Source organism: Trachemys scripta, chromosome 1 (genome assembly GCF_013100865.1).
Source record: "Trachemys scripta elegans isolate TJP31775 chromosome 1, CAS_Tse_1.0, whole genome shotgun sequence".
In the NCBI taxonomy this organism is placed as follows: domain Eukaryota; kingdom Metazoa; phylum Chordata; order Testudines; family Emydidae; genus Trachemys; species Trachemys scripta.
This window is the reverse complement of record NC_048298.1, coordinates 338,047,690-338,067,724: the sequence shown is the minus strand read 5'-3', so window position 1 is coordinate 338,067,724 and position 20,035 is coordinate 338,047,690. Positions and strand designations below refer to the sequence as shown.

At 46.1% G+C, this 20,035-nt stretch overlaps 1 protein-coding gene across 2 annotated transcripts in view; it reads right to left on the bottom strand.

Annotated features, from left to right (window-relative positions):
• STIM1 (stromal interaction molecule 1) overlaps window positions 1-16,448 on the bottom strand; it is a 162,593-nt gene extending 146,145 nt beyond the window's left edge. The window contains exons 1-3 of one of the 2 annotated variants that reach the window (XM_034759280.1): window positions 16,313-16,448; window positions 15,140-15,699; window positions 14,056-14,335 (exon numbers count right to left, since the gene is read on the bottom strand). In XM_034759280.1, the coding sequence (XP_034615171.1) occupies window positions 14,056-14,164 (109 nt within the window). In that variant the 5' untranslated portion in view covers window positions 14,165-14,335; window positions 15,140-15,699; window positions 16,313-16,448. Of the gene's footprint in view, window positions 1-14,055; window positions 15,700-16,312 lie in introns of both variants that reach the window. The other variant, XM_034759281.1, reaches the window with a different exon arrangement.
• Between the last annotated feature and the right edge of the window lie 3,587 nt (window positions 16,449-20,035).

Below are 20,035 nucleotides of genomic sequence, written 5' to 3'. Positions count from 1 at the left end.
TATCACACAGCCCAACCCTACTCCTAAAGCTAGAAAAATGTACTACAAAGAACAATCGTACTCTGGTTCATCACCACCAGAACTGACTGAAGCCATAAGCAGAAGGCACAATGTCAAAAATCCTTGCTGATCTAGAAGAGCACCAACTAAAAGCAGCTTTCAATACTTTCTCACTTATTATGCAAGTTTCCTCAGAATTGTGGCAGAGAAGAGGATGCAATAATTATTACACAGAGCTCCAGCAGGAAGTCAGAGGTCCCATGAGGCTGGATTGGGAACAGAATGATCATACACATGTATATGGCCACTGGCCTGTATTTTTTAATTTGATTCCCATCCACCAGCCAAGCAGTGAAATGGGGCTGAATGAAGTCTTTCCAACACTTTACATCTTGAACTAGCTTAATGAATTCATTTATCTTTAAACCTTTTTGTTCTCGGTCATTCTTCACCATATCTATCCAATCCTCGGTCTTCCTCTATTTGCAGTCCCTTGCACTCTGCTATGCATCTCCATGTATAGTATCCTTTCCGGTCTATTCTTGACATCTCTCTCTTTAATCTTCTGTAACATTTTTATTTCTTGCCCTTTTTTCTTATGACATCATATTTTATTTTCTGCAGTCTTAAATCTCTCAGTACTCCCCTCAGACAGTTCATTTCTGCACTCAGTCACTTATGTTCATCAGCTTTCCTCATACTCCAACATTCCAACCCGTGCAGCAGTATCAGCGTGACAACCGTCCCAGAGATACAGATTTTCATTTTTATCAAAATGTCTTTAACCTTCCAGATCTTACAGAATTTTCCAAATGCAACAGCGGTTACAGAGTCTTCTTTTTATGTTACCTTCAAATTCCCATTCTTCAATTCTAGTCCTTCAATATACAAAAATTTTTCAACTTGTTCTAGTTGTGTGTGTCTGACTTTCATCTTTGCATTTTCCTCTCGTCTGCCAGTTGCCATAGTTGTGACTTTATGCTGATCTTCAGTCCTAATGTTCTGCTTTCCGGGTTTACCTTTTCAGTTACTTTTTGTAACTCCTTCTTAACATCCAATCTTGATTTAAAAATTGAATCCGCAAGAAGCTTTTGTAAAATTGTCATAATGACTAATTATTTTCACTGTTAAAAATTTTCATCTTATTTCCAGTCTGAATTTGTCTCGCTTCAAATTCCAGCCATTGGATTGTGTTATACCTTTGTCTGCTAGACTAAAAAGCCAGTTATTAAATATTTGTTCCCATGTAGGTACTTTTAGACTGGAATCGTCACCCCTTAACCTTCTCTTTCAGCTCATTGAGTCTGTCACTTTAGGGCATGTTTTCTCATCCTTAAATCCTGCTTGCAGATCTTCTTTGAGCCCTTCCCAATTTATCAACATTCTTCTTGAATTGTAGACACCAGAAATGGACACAGTATTCCAGGGGCAGTTGAACCAGTACCAAATACAAAGATAAAATAACCTGTCCACGCCTATTTAAGATTACCCTGTTGATGCATCCAAGGATCGCTTAATCCTTTTGGCCACAGGGTCACACCAGGAGCTCACGTTCAGCTGATTATCCACCATGACTTTCAAATCTTTTTCTGAGTCAGAGTTCTGCACCCTGTAAATATGGCCTACGTTCTTTGTTCCTAGATGTACGTTTACATTTAGCTGTATTAAAACACGTATTGTTTGCTTGTGCCCAGTTTATGGGAGCCATACATTCTCAAGACTTGCCATAACCTTTTCTTCCAAATGCTATCAAAAGCCTGTCGGAAGTCTATAAAGTTGTTTTAACGGGTTTAGTTGTGTTCAGACAAAGCCACAAGTATAAAACAACTTGGAAACACCCCCACTGAAAACAGTGGCACCTCCTAGACTAAGAACATAGGATCTAAGAGATGTCCAAATCACCCATGTCATGAGAGGAGCTGATGATTGCTGGACTGACCACTGCCTGGGGAAGTCAGTCACGTCCATCAGGATTGCACCGAAATATAGAAAGCAATACAATATCCAAATCACACAGAGGGCAATACAACATCCAAAGACTTCAATCCTCAGCGCACCAAGAGAGCTTCCAAACACTCCTCAGTGAAAAACTGACCATACGCACACCTGGAAACAACACCACAAACTGACCATACGCACACCTGGAAACAACAACACAAGTGTCGAAAAAGACTGGGAAGCCTTAAAACAGACCATACACAAGGCTTGCAAAGAATCCATCAGCCTTGCTACCCACTCTCATCAAGACTGGTTTGACAACAACAACGAGATTACAGCCCTTTTGGGCCAGAAGAGAAAAGCTTTCTGCAACTGGCAAAACCAACCACTATCCAGTCAGAAGCAGAGCTCTTTCCATCAGCTCAAAACTGAAGTTCAAAGGAGGATCCGAGAAATCAAAAACAAATGGTGGGAGGACAAAACAAAAGAAATCCAAACATTCGCTGACAGACATGATATGTGGAGCTTTTTCTGTGAGACAAAGACCTTGTATGGACCAAGCTCACCTGGCCTCACACCTCTGAGATCCAAACATGGTAGTGCCCTTTTTAAAGATAACAAATCCATCAAAGAGTGCTGGAAGGAACACTACCAAAAGCTTCTAAATCGAGAATCGACTGTGACTGGCGACACCACTGACTCCATCCCTCAGCACCCAATCTGGGAAACTCTTGCCAAACCACCAACACCTGAGGAGGTCTACAAAGCAATTAAACAAACGAAGAACAATAAAGCACCAGGTCCTGATGGCATACCAGCTGAAGTACTGAAAGCGGAGGGAGAAACACTGACTAACAAGCTTCACTTGCTGCTCCTCAAAATCTGGGGCACTGAAGAAATCTCTGCTGTCTCATGTAATGCTAACATTGTCATCATTTTCAAAAAAGGACACAGGGCCGACTGGGGCAATTATCGAGGTATTGCCCTTCTCTCCATCGCTGGGGAGATCCTTGCTAGAATCTTACCGAATCGCCTGCTCCCTCTTGCAGAGAAAGTACTTCCAGAGTACCAGCGTGGCTTCAGACCATCACAAGGCACCACCAACATGATTTTCACAGCCAGGCAGATCCAGGAAAAATTTCGAGAACATCACCTGGAGCTGTATATGGCCTTTATCAATCTGACCAAAGCCTTCGATTCTGTCAATTGTGAGGCTCTGTGGAAAATCATGTCAAAGTTTGGCTGCCCAAGCAAATTTATCACCATTGTAAGACTCCTCCATGACCAGATGACTGCCTCCATCCTCTGCAGTGGCTCTACCTCTAAGCCCTTTGTCATCCAAACTGGCATAAAAGAAGGCTGTGTACTGGCACCCACCCTTTTCTCCATTTTCTTAGCAGCTATGAAAACATTAATCCAAGACCGTCTACCACAGGGCACTGGCATCCAATATCGGACTGACAGCCACCTCTTCAACCTTTCTCGTCTCCATGCCAGAACTAAAGTAATATCGGCAACAGTAGCTTAACTCCAGTACGCAGACGATTGTGCTGTAGTTGCACACTTAAAGGAGGATCTACAGACAGCCTTTAATTGCTTCTCTGAAGCTTACAAAAGCCTAGGGTTAACTCTGAACAACAGCAAAACAAAAGTTCTCCACTAGCCAGTGCCCGGTCAATCATCAGACCCAGCAAGGAAGATCTACATTTTCCAGTTCTTCTTTGTCAATTTAGAATACTTTGCCTGTCTTGGCAGCCATCTCTCACAGATGACAGACATAGATGTCGAGATTCAGCATAGAATCCACTGCGCCAGTCTTCCCCTTGGCAGACTGTCTCGCCAGGTGTTTAGCAATCACATCATCAGAACACATACTAGACTTTTGGTTTATAAAGCGGTGGTAATCCCAACTCTCCTCTATGGCTGAGAGACTTGGGTGACCTACAGAAAACACCTGAAAAACCTGTAATGTCAGCACTAGCACTTTCTTCAGACGATCCTCAACATAAAGTGGGAGAATCATCGCACTAATGTCAGTGTCCTCACAGAGGCCAACATCTTCACTGTTGAAGCCCTGATTATCCAGCACTAGCTGAGGTGGAGCAGGCACTGTGTGCGCATGCCTGATGTACGCTTACCAAAACAACTGCTGTATGCCCAACTTACCAAAGCAGAAAGGAAACGGGGAGGCCAAAAGAAACGCTTTTTAAAAACATCCTCAAGATAAATATCAAGAGATGTGGCATCGACACCACACACTGGGAGACAGCAGCCCAGGATAGGGATAACTGGTGAAGACTTGTCAGAGAGGGAACATTCACTTTTGAGGAAATTCGCCTTGCCCTGGTCACAGAAAAACGCCAGAAAAGAAAGGACGGACAACTGTCACTCAGCAATTGTAGCCCAACCCTGTCTTCCAACACCACCTGCAACATCTGCCAACGACCCTGTGGCTCAAAGATCGGACTCCTCAGTCACCAAAGAACCCATGAAAAATAAAACCTATGAGGGACCTCAAGGGATCGCCAATGATGTACTTGCCTGTCTTATCACAAATAACTGATCTATTTTACTTCATCCTGGTTTAAATCCAGCCTGTTCCTCTGCAATGCCATTTCCACGTACTTCTTCATTCTCCTCCGCAACATCTTGGTGAATACATTTCCTAGAACACTCAAATAAGCTGATTCCTCACTATTTACTGCATTTACTCTTATCCCCTTTTTAATAAATCGGTACTATTATTGCTTTCCCCCATTCGCTCAGCACTTACTCTTCCTTGTAAATCTTGTTAAACACCTTGTGCATCAACTTTACTGTGAGTACTTTGCCTGTTTGCAACAGCTGTGCAGTCATGTTGTCACCTCCTGGCACATTTTCCTATTTCAAAACTTTTTATCTTTACTACTTCTAAGAATTCCCATATCTGCTTTCCGTTGTTTGTATTGGAGAGCTTCTCCAAGACCATTCCACCTACTGTGTTCTGCACAGCTCTTCAAAATACTCGTTCCATTTTCATTGCTTGTTCATTGTCAATTACTTTGCCTGTGCTTGTCTTTCACCGTTGATATCTTCAACTCACATGTCCCACTCAGCTCTTATCTTGCAATACAACCTGTGCCATTTCGCATATTCTTTTGCTTCTTTACATTATTAACTTATCTTTGCTTTCCGCTTTATCTCAAGGGCCTGTGTACTCTACAGTAAACTGAATCTACATTCTGCAGCAAGATTCCTGGATTCTGTCGCAACCTCGTGTGACAGATGAAGTTCTGCAGCAGCTTCATTTAAATTTAAATACGGAGGGGGGGGTAATTGAATATAAAAATGAACCAGTTCAGTAGTACCTCAGCTAGTCTGGTTTTATATTAACTCAATGTATTTTATTCCCACATTTTCAGTATGCCAAAGATTTTTCCATTGACAATGCATAGCTGTACACACTGCCAAGCCACTTAGTGCGCAGAAACTGCGCAGTTGTAGCGCTGTAAAAAAACCACCCCGACGAGAGGCATACAGCTTTCTGCCCTGGGGCTACAGCGCCGCAGTGCCAGTGTAGACACGCTGGTCAATTACAGCGCTGTGATTGGCCTCCGGGAGGTGTCCCACGATGCCTGTTCTTGCCTCTCTAGTCATCAATTTGACCTTTACTGCCCTGCCCTCAGGTGAACAACCATGAGCCTCACCCCTTAGATTCCTTTGCAATTTTGAAAGTCCCCTTCCTGTTTGCTTGGTGATGCGTGCAGTGGTCTCAGCGCATCTTTCCAGGTGACCATGCCTGCTCCATGCACCAGGCGATCCCCATTTGGAGCAATGCCGAGCTGCTGGACCTCATCAGCATTTGGGGAGAGGAGGCCGTCCTGTCCCAGCTGCACTCCAGCCGTAGGAATTATACCACCTATGGACAGATTTCACAATGCATGACAGAAAGGGGCCATGATCGGGACAGACTGCAGTGCAGGGTCAAAGTGAAGGAGCTGTGGAATGCCTACCACAAGGCACAGGAGGCAAACAACCGCTATGGTGCTGTGCCCAAGGGGCTGCCGGTTCTACAAAGAGCTGGACGTGATACTCGGTGGCGACCCTACCTCCACTGCGAAGGCTATTGTGGATACTTTGGTGGCTCTCATGCCAGTTGACAGTGGACCAAGCCAGGAAGAGGAAATCTTGGACAAGTATATGGAGGGGGAGAATGACCCAGAGGTCAGAGATGCATGCAGCCAGGACTTCTTCTCTACTACAGAGGAGGTTAGCCAGTCGCAGCTGTCGGAGCTTGGCAAAGCACAAACAGGAGAGGAGGCCCCTGGCAAGTGGCTTTGATTTTGGGAATCGCTGAAGCGAGTTGTTGGGGGCAGGAGGATTGCAGAAAGCAGGCTTGTGTCTGTAGGATGCACGTACCACCACATATCTAGTCTGAGCGGCACAACAGGGTGTTGATTGACTCCCTCACTTCACGGGAATCTGCCTCAGAGATCTCTATAGAGACTAACAAATTTATTAGAGCATAAGCTTTCGTGGACTACAGCCCACTTCTTCGGATGCATAAGTCTGTGGCTGTAGTCCACGAAAGCTTATGCTCTAATAAATTTGTTAGTCTCTAAGGTGCCACAAGTACTCCTGTTCTTTTTGCGGATACAGACTAACACGGCTTCTACTCTGAAAAGAGATCTCTATGAAACTCTCATGGGGATACTGGGCAAACCGCTGCCGCAGGTTTTTTGGCAAAGCTACTTGGTTTCTTGCACCATTAAGGGTAACTTTCCCACGCCATTCTGCCATCACTGGGGGCGTGGGGGGGGGGGGTACATTGCTGCACACAGGCGAGCTGCATAACGGCCAGGGTGGAAGCTGTAGTCTTGAAGAAGATCCTCCCTTGATTCCCTGCTCAACCTCAGCAGCAAGATATCTTCCATAATGAGCACAGCCTGTGGAAAATGTGGGGACAGGAATGAGATTATAAGGCCCCACTACAGTGCTGGCTGTCCCCAAGAATCTCATGTCCTAGTTACTACACGTGACAAGATCAATGTCGAACTCCTCTTGCCTTTGAAGTTTAAGGAATAACTCTACTGCCACTCATGACACGTTAGTGAGAGCGACCAGCATATTGGTCAACATTGCGGGATCCATTCCTGCAGACTGAAGAGGCAGAGTGTGCAGTACACAAACGGTTGAAAAATGGCGCCAAATGTGGACGGAAGCATAGGGATTGCTGGGATACGAAGCAATGCATCATGGGGCATTGGGACGGGATCCAAGATAGCCCGCGATCTCCTCCGCCTTCCCACAACCCTTAGCAGATGAAGAGGAAGAGGTGCTCTGTGGGATAGCCGCCCAGAGTGCCCGAATACCGATGCAAGTGCCGCAAGTGTGAACACTCCATTGCGCAGGCAGCTGACAGTGTGAACACACAACAGCGGTTTCCCTTCAGCACTCTCTGAGCGGCGCTGTAACTGCCAGCGAATTAACTCTGCCAGTGTAGACATACCCTTACAAGCTACTGGGGAGAAGCTGGAGGTTGTGGCAGCTGGGCAGGGAAAAGAGAGGCTTCTGGCATCAGAGGAGGAGGGGGGACAGTTCAGAATTGTGGAACAACGTATTAGGTGGATGTTTCTGAAAAAATTGCATTTGTTTAGTCTGGAGAAGAGAAGACTTGGGGGATGACACACACAAGATAACTTTTTATGTACTTAAAGAACTGTTTTTACAAGGAGGAGAGTGAAAAATTGTTCTCCTTAACTTCTGAGGATACAACAGAAGTGAAGGGCTTAAATTGCAGCAAAGGAGGTTTAGGTTGGACATTAGGAAAAACTTCCTGTCAGCGTGGTTAAGCGCTGGAACAAATTGCCTAGGGAGGTTGTGGAATCTCCCTCACTGGGGGTTTTTAAGAATAAGTTAGATAAACACCCGTCAAGAGGTCTAGTTCTTACCTAGTCCTGTCTTGAGTGCAAGTGACTGGACTATGACCTCTCAAGGTGCCTTCCAGTCCTACACTTTTCTGATTCTGCTAAAATGATCAGTTAGCAATGTTGATATTTAACTTAGCATCTTTAGGTTTTATAATCAATACACCATTCAGGTGTTCACAACTTTCTGAAGTATTGCTTCAGACTGTCCATACACACAGTTTGCAGTGGTTTACACTCAATTAATGTTTTCAAGGCTCTCTTTGCAACCATGAGAGAACTAGAAACAATTTATTCTTTTTAAATCAAAGATTACGGAGCACACTTCATCGGCTACAGATGGATTCACCAGAAAACTCAGCACCACAGAATCACAAAATACACAGGGAACTAACTATGATGATTTTCATATAACATGCAAGTGGCAAGGATCAAATCTTTTCTTTCCGATCCCAAAAGACTGAGTCAAAACTTGTACTCACATACTCTTGTTCACAGGGAACTGAAGGAAATAACAGCTATTTTGTTACAGACTAGATACTTCTGAATTTTACATGGCACTTAGGTTCCAAGGGAAAAGGGGCCTTAGAGATATCTAGGATAAACAGTTCTAGACCGGGGCTTTAGAAACATGGAGTGGTCCTGACAACATGCTTTCAAGCTGCTCCTCTGGCATCCTATTCATTTTTACTGTGTGTATTTTGGTAGCACTTGGGAGCTCCAGTCAAGAATCAAGGCCTCATTGTGCTAAGTCGTGTACAGACAAGCAATAAAGACGACTGTCCCTTCCCCCAAGGGCTTATAGTCCAGGTGTCAGACAGGACACAACAGGTGGACAAAACAGACAAACGGGATGAGAGAATGAGATAACAAAACAAAGTTAAGCAGAAAAATAGAAGTCTCAGCTCACTATTTGCCTAATCAATAAATAGAGCAGCAAATTGTTCCAACAGCTTGAAAACAACAGTTAAGTGGAGCCACACAAAAAGACTGCTTAGACTTTTGAGTAGGACCCCGAGAAAGTGTAGTTAATTCTTCAGGGGAGCTCCTATTCAAGCACATTCCCATGACACTCCTGGAGTTGGGGAAATAAGGGAGGACTTTTTCAGTGTATTTTCTTCCATTTACTCTCAAATGCAGTGGAGTGTGACTCATGCAGAGGACAATACATCAAGTAACTGCTATAGTGTGGAAGCAGCCAAGGAGCAAAACCCCCCAGCCCACCTCAAAAACATTTATCCTACTGCAATGCAATCAGGCACTGGGATCTTTCCTTTCAACATATCCCCGCCAGCGAGAGAAAGCTTTACAACACTGGTCAAGTGATTTCCAGGCCACAGCCAGCAAGTTTTCAAGGAAATGTAGAGAAATGGGGGAAGCAAAGTGTAAGTCAGCAATTGCAGTTTAGCTACTCAGGCCTAGTCTTCACTTACCGGCTGGTCCGGCGGCACGCCATCGATGTTCTGGGATCGATCCCGGAAGTGCTCACAATCGGCGCCGGTACTCCAGCTCGCCGAGAGGAGTACGCGGCGTCGACGGGGGGAGACTTCCGGCCGCGTCTGGACCGCGGTAAGTCCGGAGTAAGGTACTTCGAATTCAGCTACGTTATTAACGTAGCTGAATTTGCGTACCTTAGTCCGAAGTCCGGACTAAGTGTGGACCAGCCCTCAGTTAGTGCAAGAACTACTAGATGCTGTACTTTCTGAATGCTGTGTACCACAGCTGTTATCCAATCATGTTAACAGGAGCAAGGATCTTTACTTGATTTGGGCCATGCCATAAGGAGGAACAAATGGATTCCCTTCATACAAGGCATCCCACCAAGGTCCGGCATTTCTCCCAGCAGAAACAGGAAGGCATAGCCTTTTCCTTACTCATAGTATGGACACAAGTCAGAATAAGGTACAGGAAAGCAGGCGCACAGGCACCTGTTATTAACATGAAGACAGAAACAGAAGATGAATTTAAGTCAAAGTGAAGAGGCTGCCCACTTTTCATTGCTGGTCATTTGCAGACAATACAAAAATTGGTGGATGGGTAAACAATCACTCTTCTGCCTTGGTAAAATAGATTCATTTGAACTACAGGTCTGATCCGACTGAACCTTTAGGCCTGACCCAGACCTAAGTCCACCCCAACCCAACCAGGTCACATCATATTTCAAACCAACTCCAAACCTTCCCCCTCCTCCCTGAATCTGAGTTGATACCGTTGCTGCCTCCTGCCCATGGGGTCAGCAGGGTAGCATACACCGGCAGTTGCACACACACTGCTCCTGCCATTCGCTGCCCCCTGCTACACTGCATATGTGCAGTGGCATACTCGCTCCACACCATGCACCTATGCAGCGGGGGGCAATGGACATCAGGAGCAGGGCATACAGCTGTCAGCCACTGCCATGCAGACCCCATGGGCAGGAGAAGGGGAGTCGACCTGATCTGACCTGATGTTGAGAGGGTCTGGTTCTTTTCCCACCCAATCCAGACCTGACACTTGTAGTCAGGGTCCCACTCGGGTTCAGGTCAGGTCACAGGGCTCTAATCTGAACAAAAGATATTTCAATACAACCAAATGCAAGGTCACATGTCTCGGAACAAAGAATGCGGGTCACCCTTACGAGACAGGGGACTGTATCCTGGAATGCAGGAACACTGAAAAGGACTTCGGAGTAAAGGTACATAACCAGTTAAACATGAGCTCCCAGTGCAATGCTATAGCTAAGAGGGTTAAATGCAATATTTGAATGTATGAGCAGGGGAATATCAAGTAGGAGTAGGGAGATGGTATGACCTCTTTGTACTGTATTAGCGAGACCATTACGGGAATACCGTGTCCAGTTCTAGTGTCCACACTTCATAAAGAATGTTGAAAAGAGCTACAAGAACAATATGAAGTCTAGAAAATATGCCTTACAGTGAGAGACTTACAAAGCTCGATCTATTCAGTTTATCCAAGAGAAGAATTAGAGGTGACTTGATTATGTTCTACAAGTACCTACATGGGGAAGAGTTTTCTGATAGTAGAGCACTTTAAAATCTAGCAGATAAAGGCCTAACAAAATCCAGTGGCTGGAAGCTGAAGCCAGACAAATTCAGACTAGAAATAAGGTGAGAATTTTGACCATGAGGGTAATTAATCATTAGAACAACTGACGTAGGGACGTTTGAAAGCTTGAAATCATGACTGGATGTCTTACTAAAGCTTCTGTTCTGGCTCAAACAGAAGTTATGGGCTTGATGCAGAGATTACTAGGTGAGGGTGTTTGGCCTTCGTTATGCAGGAAGTCAGACTGGAGATGACCATATTGGTCCCTTCGTGCCTTAAAAATCTATCCACTATACAGCACCGCCAACTCGTTTCTCGTAAGTGACCAGACAACTAGCCTCTCGAGCACTACCAACCTTAGCTAGACTTGAACCAGACACCTAGATGTGAAAAGGCTAATCATTATCTCATTTTTCAAAGAGAGCAGATGCCCATGAAGACAATTGTTTACAAGCTGAACAGAGTCTGAAGCATGGTTTTCCCAGAGACCGAGTTACACTTCACACACACAATTACCAGTTCTAAATTCAGGGCTAAACAGCCTAGAAACCCCTATCCAGTATAAAGCATGTAATTTACCTGGGCATGAACATGAATCTAGACCTCTGAAAGCAGGAAGAGCCTAATCAGCAACCACTGTTCCAACACCCACACCTCTGTTTTCTGGGAAAACTGCTTTCCTGCTGCTTCTGAGAATCTCATTACCTTCTACAGAGATGACAAGTGACCACTGCAATCAATTTTTTTAAATATTAAAAACAGGCCACATCAAAAAAAGGTTTTGAAGTGAGGCACAATTGTCTAGTAGTCCTAAATTGTTTGCATCTATTTAATGATAACGGTAATGTATAGTCATGCATCCAACTAACAGGATTCATACTGACTGTTCCTAGAGGACTGCATGAGGCAGAAAGTGATATGCGATGTATGAGAGCCTTCTGCACTTAAATACAGCTACTGTAGTAACTACGACAACTAAAAAGCAAATGTTAAAAACTATCTTAAAGAGCCTTTTTGCTATGGGCCTTTTGAACCGAGTGTGGCATGCACAATAAAACCTTCAACGATTATCCAACAAAGGAACACACACAGAGTAGTTAAATGCCATGAGTTACTGGCCTCAGGAATGAATACCTCTGTTATGCATCAACATGTGTCTACGCAGTCCAGTCAGATCTCGTTTTTCTCTATGCTGATTTCTGAACTGTAATCACTATGGTACTCTTTCTAGGTCCCATATGTGTTAATCTGAAGTTATTTTTATCAAAAAAAACAAATGGAAATTGTATATAGACTAGAAGTGAACAGACAGGAGTACACACAGTGAACAGGAACCCCTTAGAAGGGAAAGCCTGCCTGCAGGTAATCTACACCAGAGACTGAGTACCTCACAGGGTTCTCCTCTCCCGCACTGCACTTGATTGCTTCTCATTTAGAGGTAAAAGCAAGTTAGAAGTTGAATCACCAGGGCTGCCACATTTCTGCAAGGCCTTCAAAAATTACCCCACTTGAAGGTACCTCACTGGAGGCACAAACCCTGTTTCAAAAGGACTGCAGAGATCCTGTTTCCTTTCCGAAGTACCAGGTTCATGTTCGCTCTCTCACCTCAGGACTCAAGAGTTTGACACTGTTAGTAACAGCCAGTTTTAAAACCAAGTAAAATTATTGGTTACTAACACAAGTGAAATTTACCATAACAGTATTAAAATTAACAAACACCCACACACTACTCAGCACTCATAAATCAGCCATTCCTCCGTTTATTCCAGGGACCCTTATCTTCACTCCTTAACTGATGAAGTATTTCTTATTTGGAAACCTGCATTCATGAGTTTTCTGATCAGGTTCAAACCATTTCTGAATGCAAGTAATGCTTTTGGGTACCTCCAGCTATAGGATCCACCCAGATGCTGCTGACACTGCTGGATAGGATGCTTTCAAGAGGGAAGTTATGCTTGGGCTGTTAAAAGCTGGCCTGCACCCAACCTGAGAGCATTTTTGCAACAACTTTTTCTGCTATGTAAATCAACTATATTTTTGTCTCCCAGTGCTCATAGGATACCCTTCTATTTTCTTGTGTGCACATTTGAATTCAGTGCTGGTGAAAGGTGCAGGACTGGCAGCCCTGAATACTGAAGGCCACTGTTTATCTACAGATAGTGACAGTAAAAGCAGCAACAGCACAAATTTCTCTACTATACCTCAATCCTGACATACAGGGACAATCACTCGGAGTGGAGGCGTATCAGTCCAAAAAATGACCTATTCCTCTACTAAGACTATCAAGCTGTAAGCAAAGGAGTCAAGTGCTTATGCAAGTCCAACATTTGTCTACTGGGAACCAGACTGAGACAGACAGATTTGGGGGCGGCTGGGGGAAACAGGACTAGACAGCAAAAAATTCAGCTGTCATACTTTCATTCTCTTGCTCCCTGCCAAGACATGATCAAATGCTTATTTCCCCGAGAATGTCAATAGGGCAATATTGAAAAAAATATTTTTAGACTTGTGATTTTAATATGCGAAGTATGCAATTTCTCCTTTTTATCTTCCCCCCTTATATTTTGGGACAGTGCTCTTTGCATTCATTGGCGAGGTGGCGTTAAAACAAAAAACAACCAAAAACTACATTAAATCTGAAATTTCCAAAACAGATGAAGTCAGTATCCACAATAAACAGTGAAATAATCCGCAGTTGGTGAATAGAGGGCATCCGTTTTGAAATAAACAGATTGTTGTTTAGTCATCTTAAACCTCTCTGAAAGCACTGGGCTTCAGAGAAAGTGCCAGATGCCACCCTGACTCCGACACATCAGTTGAATCTAATTCATGAGCAGAATTCTCAAAACTGATGAGCATTTTTCCACCAACAGGGTGTGTCATTTATTACAGGGTCTGCACTATCCTAACATTCTATATTCTTGAGGACATCCCTTACTGAAGAAGCTGAAAACTTTAATTTAACATTCTAAGTTTCGCCATGTGACAAACCAATCCCGTGCAATGTATTATCTTCTGTCAAAGAACTAATCAAAGCTAACAGCACATAGGCCCTACCTGTGACTACCAACAAGTTTCACAGAGCAGTAAGTTTGCTCTAATGTTTTCCTCGTCGCTGGGAAGGAGGAGAAATAAAAATAGTCCATTTCTGAAGCCTTTTCCTTACCTGCAATTGCAGTTTCATCCAAAAGGGTACCTGGGGGCCTCTCCCCCTGTCCTTGGTGCAGAAGAAAACCACACAGGATCCACACTGCTACTCTTGACCACACATCCATTTCTGTGTAATATTACGGCCTTTATCCCTTTGTATGTCAGCTCCTCCTCAGCATCAGTCCCCAATGGATATGTTCAAGTTTCTTAGTTCACTCTGCACCTTTATATCCCAAAATGGTGTAGGAAGTAAAGTGTCTGATATCCCAGGAGCGGTACCCGATTAAATCCAAAGGCTACAGAAGTAAAGGATGGAGATACTTTGAGGTTCTTTTCCCCCCCTCCAGCATAAGCTGAAATTTTGCCCTAAGTCTATGGTTTCTCCCAAAAACCAGCCTCACAATTAAATTTATCTCCAAATAAAACAATTTTTAAATTAGTCTCCCTAGCCCTGAAGAAAGTTCTCTCAAGTCTTGTATTTTTAAAGACTAGTTAAGATAAAAATATCTAACATTTTTGGTATTAAAAAGTAAAAAAAATTTCATGAATGATTTACCAGCAGCATCTCTAGGGCTCAAAATGCTGCAGCATCCAAGTTTTAACTATTCGCAGTCAAGCACAGCTTCAACCCACTTGCAGATTCCAAACCGTTTAGCAAGACTAAAATAAACCAAACTTGTTTAAAATGATTTTTTTTTTTTTGGTCAACTAAGTGTCTATGCATGTGACAACTTAATTCTTTAATTTAAATTTCAAATAACATGCATTTTAATCAGATACCTTTAAAGAGCAAGACATTTGCAAAGACACTAATGCACATTCTTTTAGAGATGCAGAGAAGAATTTTTAAAAACCCAGAATTAAATAAAGCCCCACAGGCCACAATCCTCTATTACAGTACAAAATATAAAAAACATGCCAAACAGGAACACCTTATTCAGCTGGAGACTAACAGACCTGGACTCTGCCAGGTATCAGGTAACCTAGCCCTTTCTTTGCTTCTTGCTAGCACTGCCTTAAAAAAAAAAATGTGGTAGAACACCCATTATCCATTCCTCTATTCCCACCTCAGCAGCACAAAACTGCAGTAGTTTTACCACCTGAAATAGTTTTTTCTTGTCTGCTCTCTCCCAGGGTTAGTATCTTTACCCAGGGCACATTTCTCAGTTTAATCCAAAAAGTCTCATTTAATCCAAATTTTGGTTTTCACTCAGTTTTGATCAAGATTTCTTTTTATGCACTTCAGCAAATCTCAGTTTATCGTTGGGATTTCCAGATCACTTTATCAGCAACTCTTCTTTGACTCAAAAAATTGCCAGAATCTCTCTTCGTTTGGCCCAATTTATTTCCACCACAGCTCTCTTTCTAGAGTTGAGTGATGATCTATCCCAGGTCTGATAGGCTACGTAAGGATTTTTTTTCTTTTATCCCAGTTTAAATCAACAGCATCCGTTCAATCATGGATTTTCCCGAGAGAGTATGTCCGAGCAGAACATAACAAATCCCAGCAGCAATCAGGATGGCTCTCACTCATCAGACCTAGCGCCTATCAACTCCAGGCTTCTCCCGGGACAGTCTGCTCATCCAGTAGGCCTGGCTTCTCCCAGGATTAGTCCTCCTTGCTCCTGGGGCAGCTCTCGTGCGGCAGGCCTGGGGTGTCCTGGGACAGGTCTGGATCGTTAATGCTGGTTCTAGTCCTTCTGCTCAGAACCCCTACCCCACCCCCCACAGCCCTAACAATTCCTCCCAGGTTTGCCCTTCCCCCACATACTAGTGGTCTCACCCAGGCCAACTCTTAACCCCTTTTCCCCCTCACCAATAGTCTCACCCACACTAACTAACCTCCCCCTATCCCCTCAGCAATGGTCTCACCCAGGCTAACCTTTAACCTCTCCCCCTTCCCTGAGAGATGGTTTCCCCCCCCCCCAACCCTTCCCTACCCCCCCCCTCCCCCCCCCTTAGCAATGGTCTCACCCACACTAACCCTTAACCCGTCCCCCCTCCGCAATAGTCTCACTCAGGCTAACCCATGACCCCTCTTTCTTGAGCAATGGTTTCCCCCAGGGCTAGCCCTTCCCCGCCTCCCCCCCCCAACAAAAATGGTTTCACCCAGTCCACCCCTTGACCCCTAGCAATGGTTTCTCCCAGGCCGGGCCAGCCTTCCCCCCTGCAATGGTCTCTCCCGGGCAGCCCTCTCAGCACCAGACTCGCCGTCGCTCCCCCTCCCCCGGCAGAGGTGTCTCCCCTCGGGCGGACCCCCCGTCCCCGGTTACCCCGCTCTCGCCGCCCAGCTCCGGAGCGGGCTGAAGCGCTGCTGCCGCCGCCGCCGCCGCCGCCGCACGCTCGGACACTGACAGCGGAGGCGCCAACCGCCGCGCCGCCAAACGGGGCGGGGCAGGAACCAGGAGGGGCCCCGCCCCTTCCCGCTGGCAGCCAATAGGCTGCGGCCGCCTGGCCCCGCCCCCTGGCGGGCTCCGCGCTGCCCCGCAGCGGCCTCTGGCGGCGAAGGGCGGGAGCTGCAGGCGGCGCTTCAGAGCAGGGCGGCAGAGCGCGCGAGCTAAGCAGGCTCCGGCGGGGCCGGCGCTTGGAGGGGAGACGGCGGCTGCCCCGAGGGGGCGGGCGAGGCTGGGTGTTGCTGGGGGGGGGGTGCGCCCGTAGCCTGGCAACGGGAGGCCGGTTGTGTCTCCTGGAGACCCCCAGAGAGCAGGGGGCCCTGGCACGGGAAGCCCCGAGGTCCTGAACCCCGAGCGTCCGCCCAGGGGGAGACACAGACCCCCCCAAAGCCTCTGCCCCGGACAGCCAGTGCAGGCAGGCACTGGGCCCGGGGCGCCCTGCTCCGGGCTGGTTCCCCTCCCCGGACGGCCAACAGAGCCTGGGGATCCAGAAACATTCCCGAGCAGAAAGATCTCGGGGGGTGAGCCCTAAACCTCGGGGGATGAAGATCTCGGGAGGTGACCCCCGATGCTCAAAAACCGGGGACTAGACGCAGGGGTTCTCACAACAACCGTGCTGGTGGCCTCGGGGTGTGGCCACCATCTCTTGCTGACAATTTTTCCTAAAGTAGGTCATTAACTTTAGGAAAAAAACAAGTAAATCTGCACATATACGTGTCCATATCATTGTCATTTATTTATGGAGGATTTTATTTATTTATTTTGCAGACTCAATAATAAAAATAACGTACAGTTGTCTCTATTCTTTACTGGCCCGAAACAGAATAGAAACACCAATCAGGGACTTTGCACGGTCTTGTCTTTTTTCTTGGTGTTTCTTTTGCCTTTTCTGTTGCTTTTTTAAAGACTTGCTATAGACTAAATCTGCTGTGAAAAGGGATATTAACAAACATACAAATGTCACTTTTCATAGCAGACTTACTCAGCCCTGGCAAACCTGGCTACAAATTAAGCCCTGGATGGGGAGGTGGGTACAGTGGCGATGGGACACCAGGGGAGGCAGCGAGGGCCAAGGTGATGGCGGGGGTGTGAGATTGGGGCCAAAGCCCGCCACCACATGGCCACTGAAGCCCCATGGCTGGAGCCTGCCACCCATCACCAAAGGGCTGAACCCTGACCCCAGGAAGGTGAGGAACTCACGGGCTGCCTGCTCCTCCAGCTTTTGTGTCTCCAGAGGGGGGCAGGGCCTAACCACTCCTGAAGCCCCCCTCTGCCCCCCATCACAGCCCAGGCAGCTGTGGCCACAAGAAAAGCCCCTGGTGGCCGCATGCAGCCATAGTGGCCGTATTTGAGAAACGCTGAGCTCCATTCTCAGGGCCCTGCAACAGCTCCAACACTGGAAGGGGTTCCCCTCTCTTTGCGTGAAAGGGGGATTTCTTTCCCTAGTATCTCTAAATATGCGTAGCGTAGAGAAGTTACAGAAAACTAACAGCAGATTCTTCTGGCCCAGCTATGTTATCAGCAGGTATAAAGGTGTTAGTAGTAGATCACAACGTCTTTCCATATCACAAACGGAGAATGGCATTGAGCAGGGCATACTGAGATGAAAGCAGAAGTGCAGCGAGTCTCCCAGTCTCCTGGGATGGGCTGAAACCCCATCATCTGCTAGAGGAGGAGACAAAACCCAATCAGAGACATGCCCTCCCTGTAGGGAGATTACCTGGCAGATTGTCTCCCGGCCAGAGGGGGCAGAGCTAGTGATGAGCCATTAGTCACCCAGGCCTTATGAGCAGCCTGAGGGAACTCCGTGAGGAGAGAGGAGGCAGGAATCTCCTGCAGGGGAAGGCCCCGCAGTTTGGGACTGGCAGAGCCACTGGAGTAGAGCTAACTCCTGTTGTGAACCCCTAGAACAAGGGCCCAGGTGTTGGGGCCAGAGTTCTGGATGTGAGACCCATAGGGAGGAGGGTAGGCACCTGTGGGGGAGGCTTGGGCTAGGGCCTACAGGGAGCAGGGAGATCCCTAAGGGAAGCTGCCAGAGCCCCTGGGGAAGGGAGGTAGTGGGGGAATCCTGCTGGGGAGAAAGCAAGACATGGGAAGCTCTGGAAAGGCCAAGAAGCGAGAACTTCAAGGACCCCCCCAAGAGAGGTAGAAGAACTACCAGGGTGGGCATCTGTCTTGGGCTTTCAGTTGGGCCTTGTGCTACCACGGAAGGGGTTTGAACATTCTGGTGACTTGGCCAGAGGGCCGGGCCACAGAATAGCCAATCACATTTGTGCCACAAGATGATGGAATAGTGGGTTTGATTATATAAGCATGGCATTTGCCACAGTCTTAGGGCCTTACCTAATAAAGAATTTCAGGTATGGGGCCATCGCCAACTCATGGCATGTTGGCTGGGGCTGTCATTCTAACAACATTGTCACAATCAGCAAATAACATTGTTCTACAGCTGGATGCTTAAGAGATATATTCTTGGTTTTCCTCCAACATGACCATACAATTGGCGTAAGAACACATTTTGAGTGTCAGTGTGCCTTTGGCTGAACTTAATCACATTTCTCTTTTTTCTTTCAGATGCTACTACGGTTGTGTGAAAGCTGCTTGGTGATTGGTGAGAATGCTAACTGTTTGCAGTAGCGAAAGATATTCTATTACTATTGGCTATTACTGGTGCTCCAAATGTGTCAAAAAGATGCAATCTTCGGGAGACAGGTCCATGAGCAGAGACATCCCATTCCTCTACCGACGGGGGCAAGTGTGTGCTTTGTCAGGAGGACCCAGGTGCAGAGTTGACTAATCCAGCAGAATCAAAACAAAAGCATGTTAGATCTGGCTATCAAACTCCAGCAATTTAAAAGGACCAAACTGCAAAGAGCTGAGAAAGCTGTGGACCACCCTGAGGAACTGCTGAGGAAATACACACATTTCAGCAACCAACACAAAGGACCTCCAAGAAAAGAAGCGTGCTTTATTTGTGAAACAAACATGCCATCAGAAGACCTCCATGAAGCTTCTATCCTGGGCACTGATAGTCAAGTGTGCACTGCAGCTGCAAGACCAGTGCTTGCTTGCAAAACTAAGTGCAGGGGACTTAGTGGCCCAAAAGGCAAAGTGTCATGCAAGTTGTTTGGTGTCTCTCTACAACAAAGTCAGGGAGAAGAAAACTGAGCAAAGCAACACAGAGAAGATGTCGCACGGGATTGCCTTTGCTGAACAGATAGCATACATTGAAGAGACAAAACTAAAGACTGGAGCCACATCTTCATTCAAATTAGCAGACCTCACCAGGCTCTATACAGCTAGAGTAGAACAGCTGGGGGTGACATTCACAGCACTGAACTAAAATCACACATCCTTTCACACACTCCAGATCTCCAAGCATGCAAAGAAAGACACAATGTGCTCCTTGCCTTCAACCAGGATACTGGCATGCCCTCCGAAAAGCATGTGAGGAAGACTGTGACGAAGATGCACTTCACCTGTCCTAAACAGCAAAAATTATTTGAACGGACATGTGCCAAATGAAAACACAGTTTATAAGAACCTAAGAACATAAGAATGGCCATACTGGGCCAGACCAAAGGTCCATCCAGCCCAGTATCC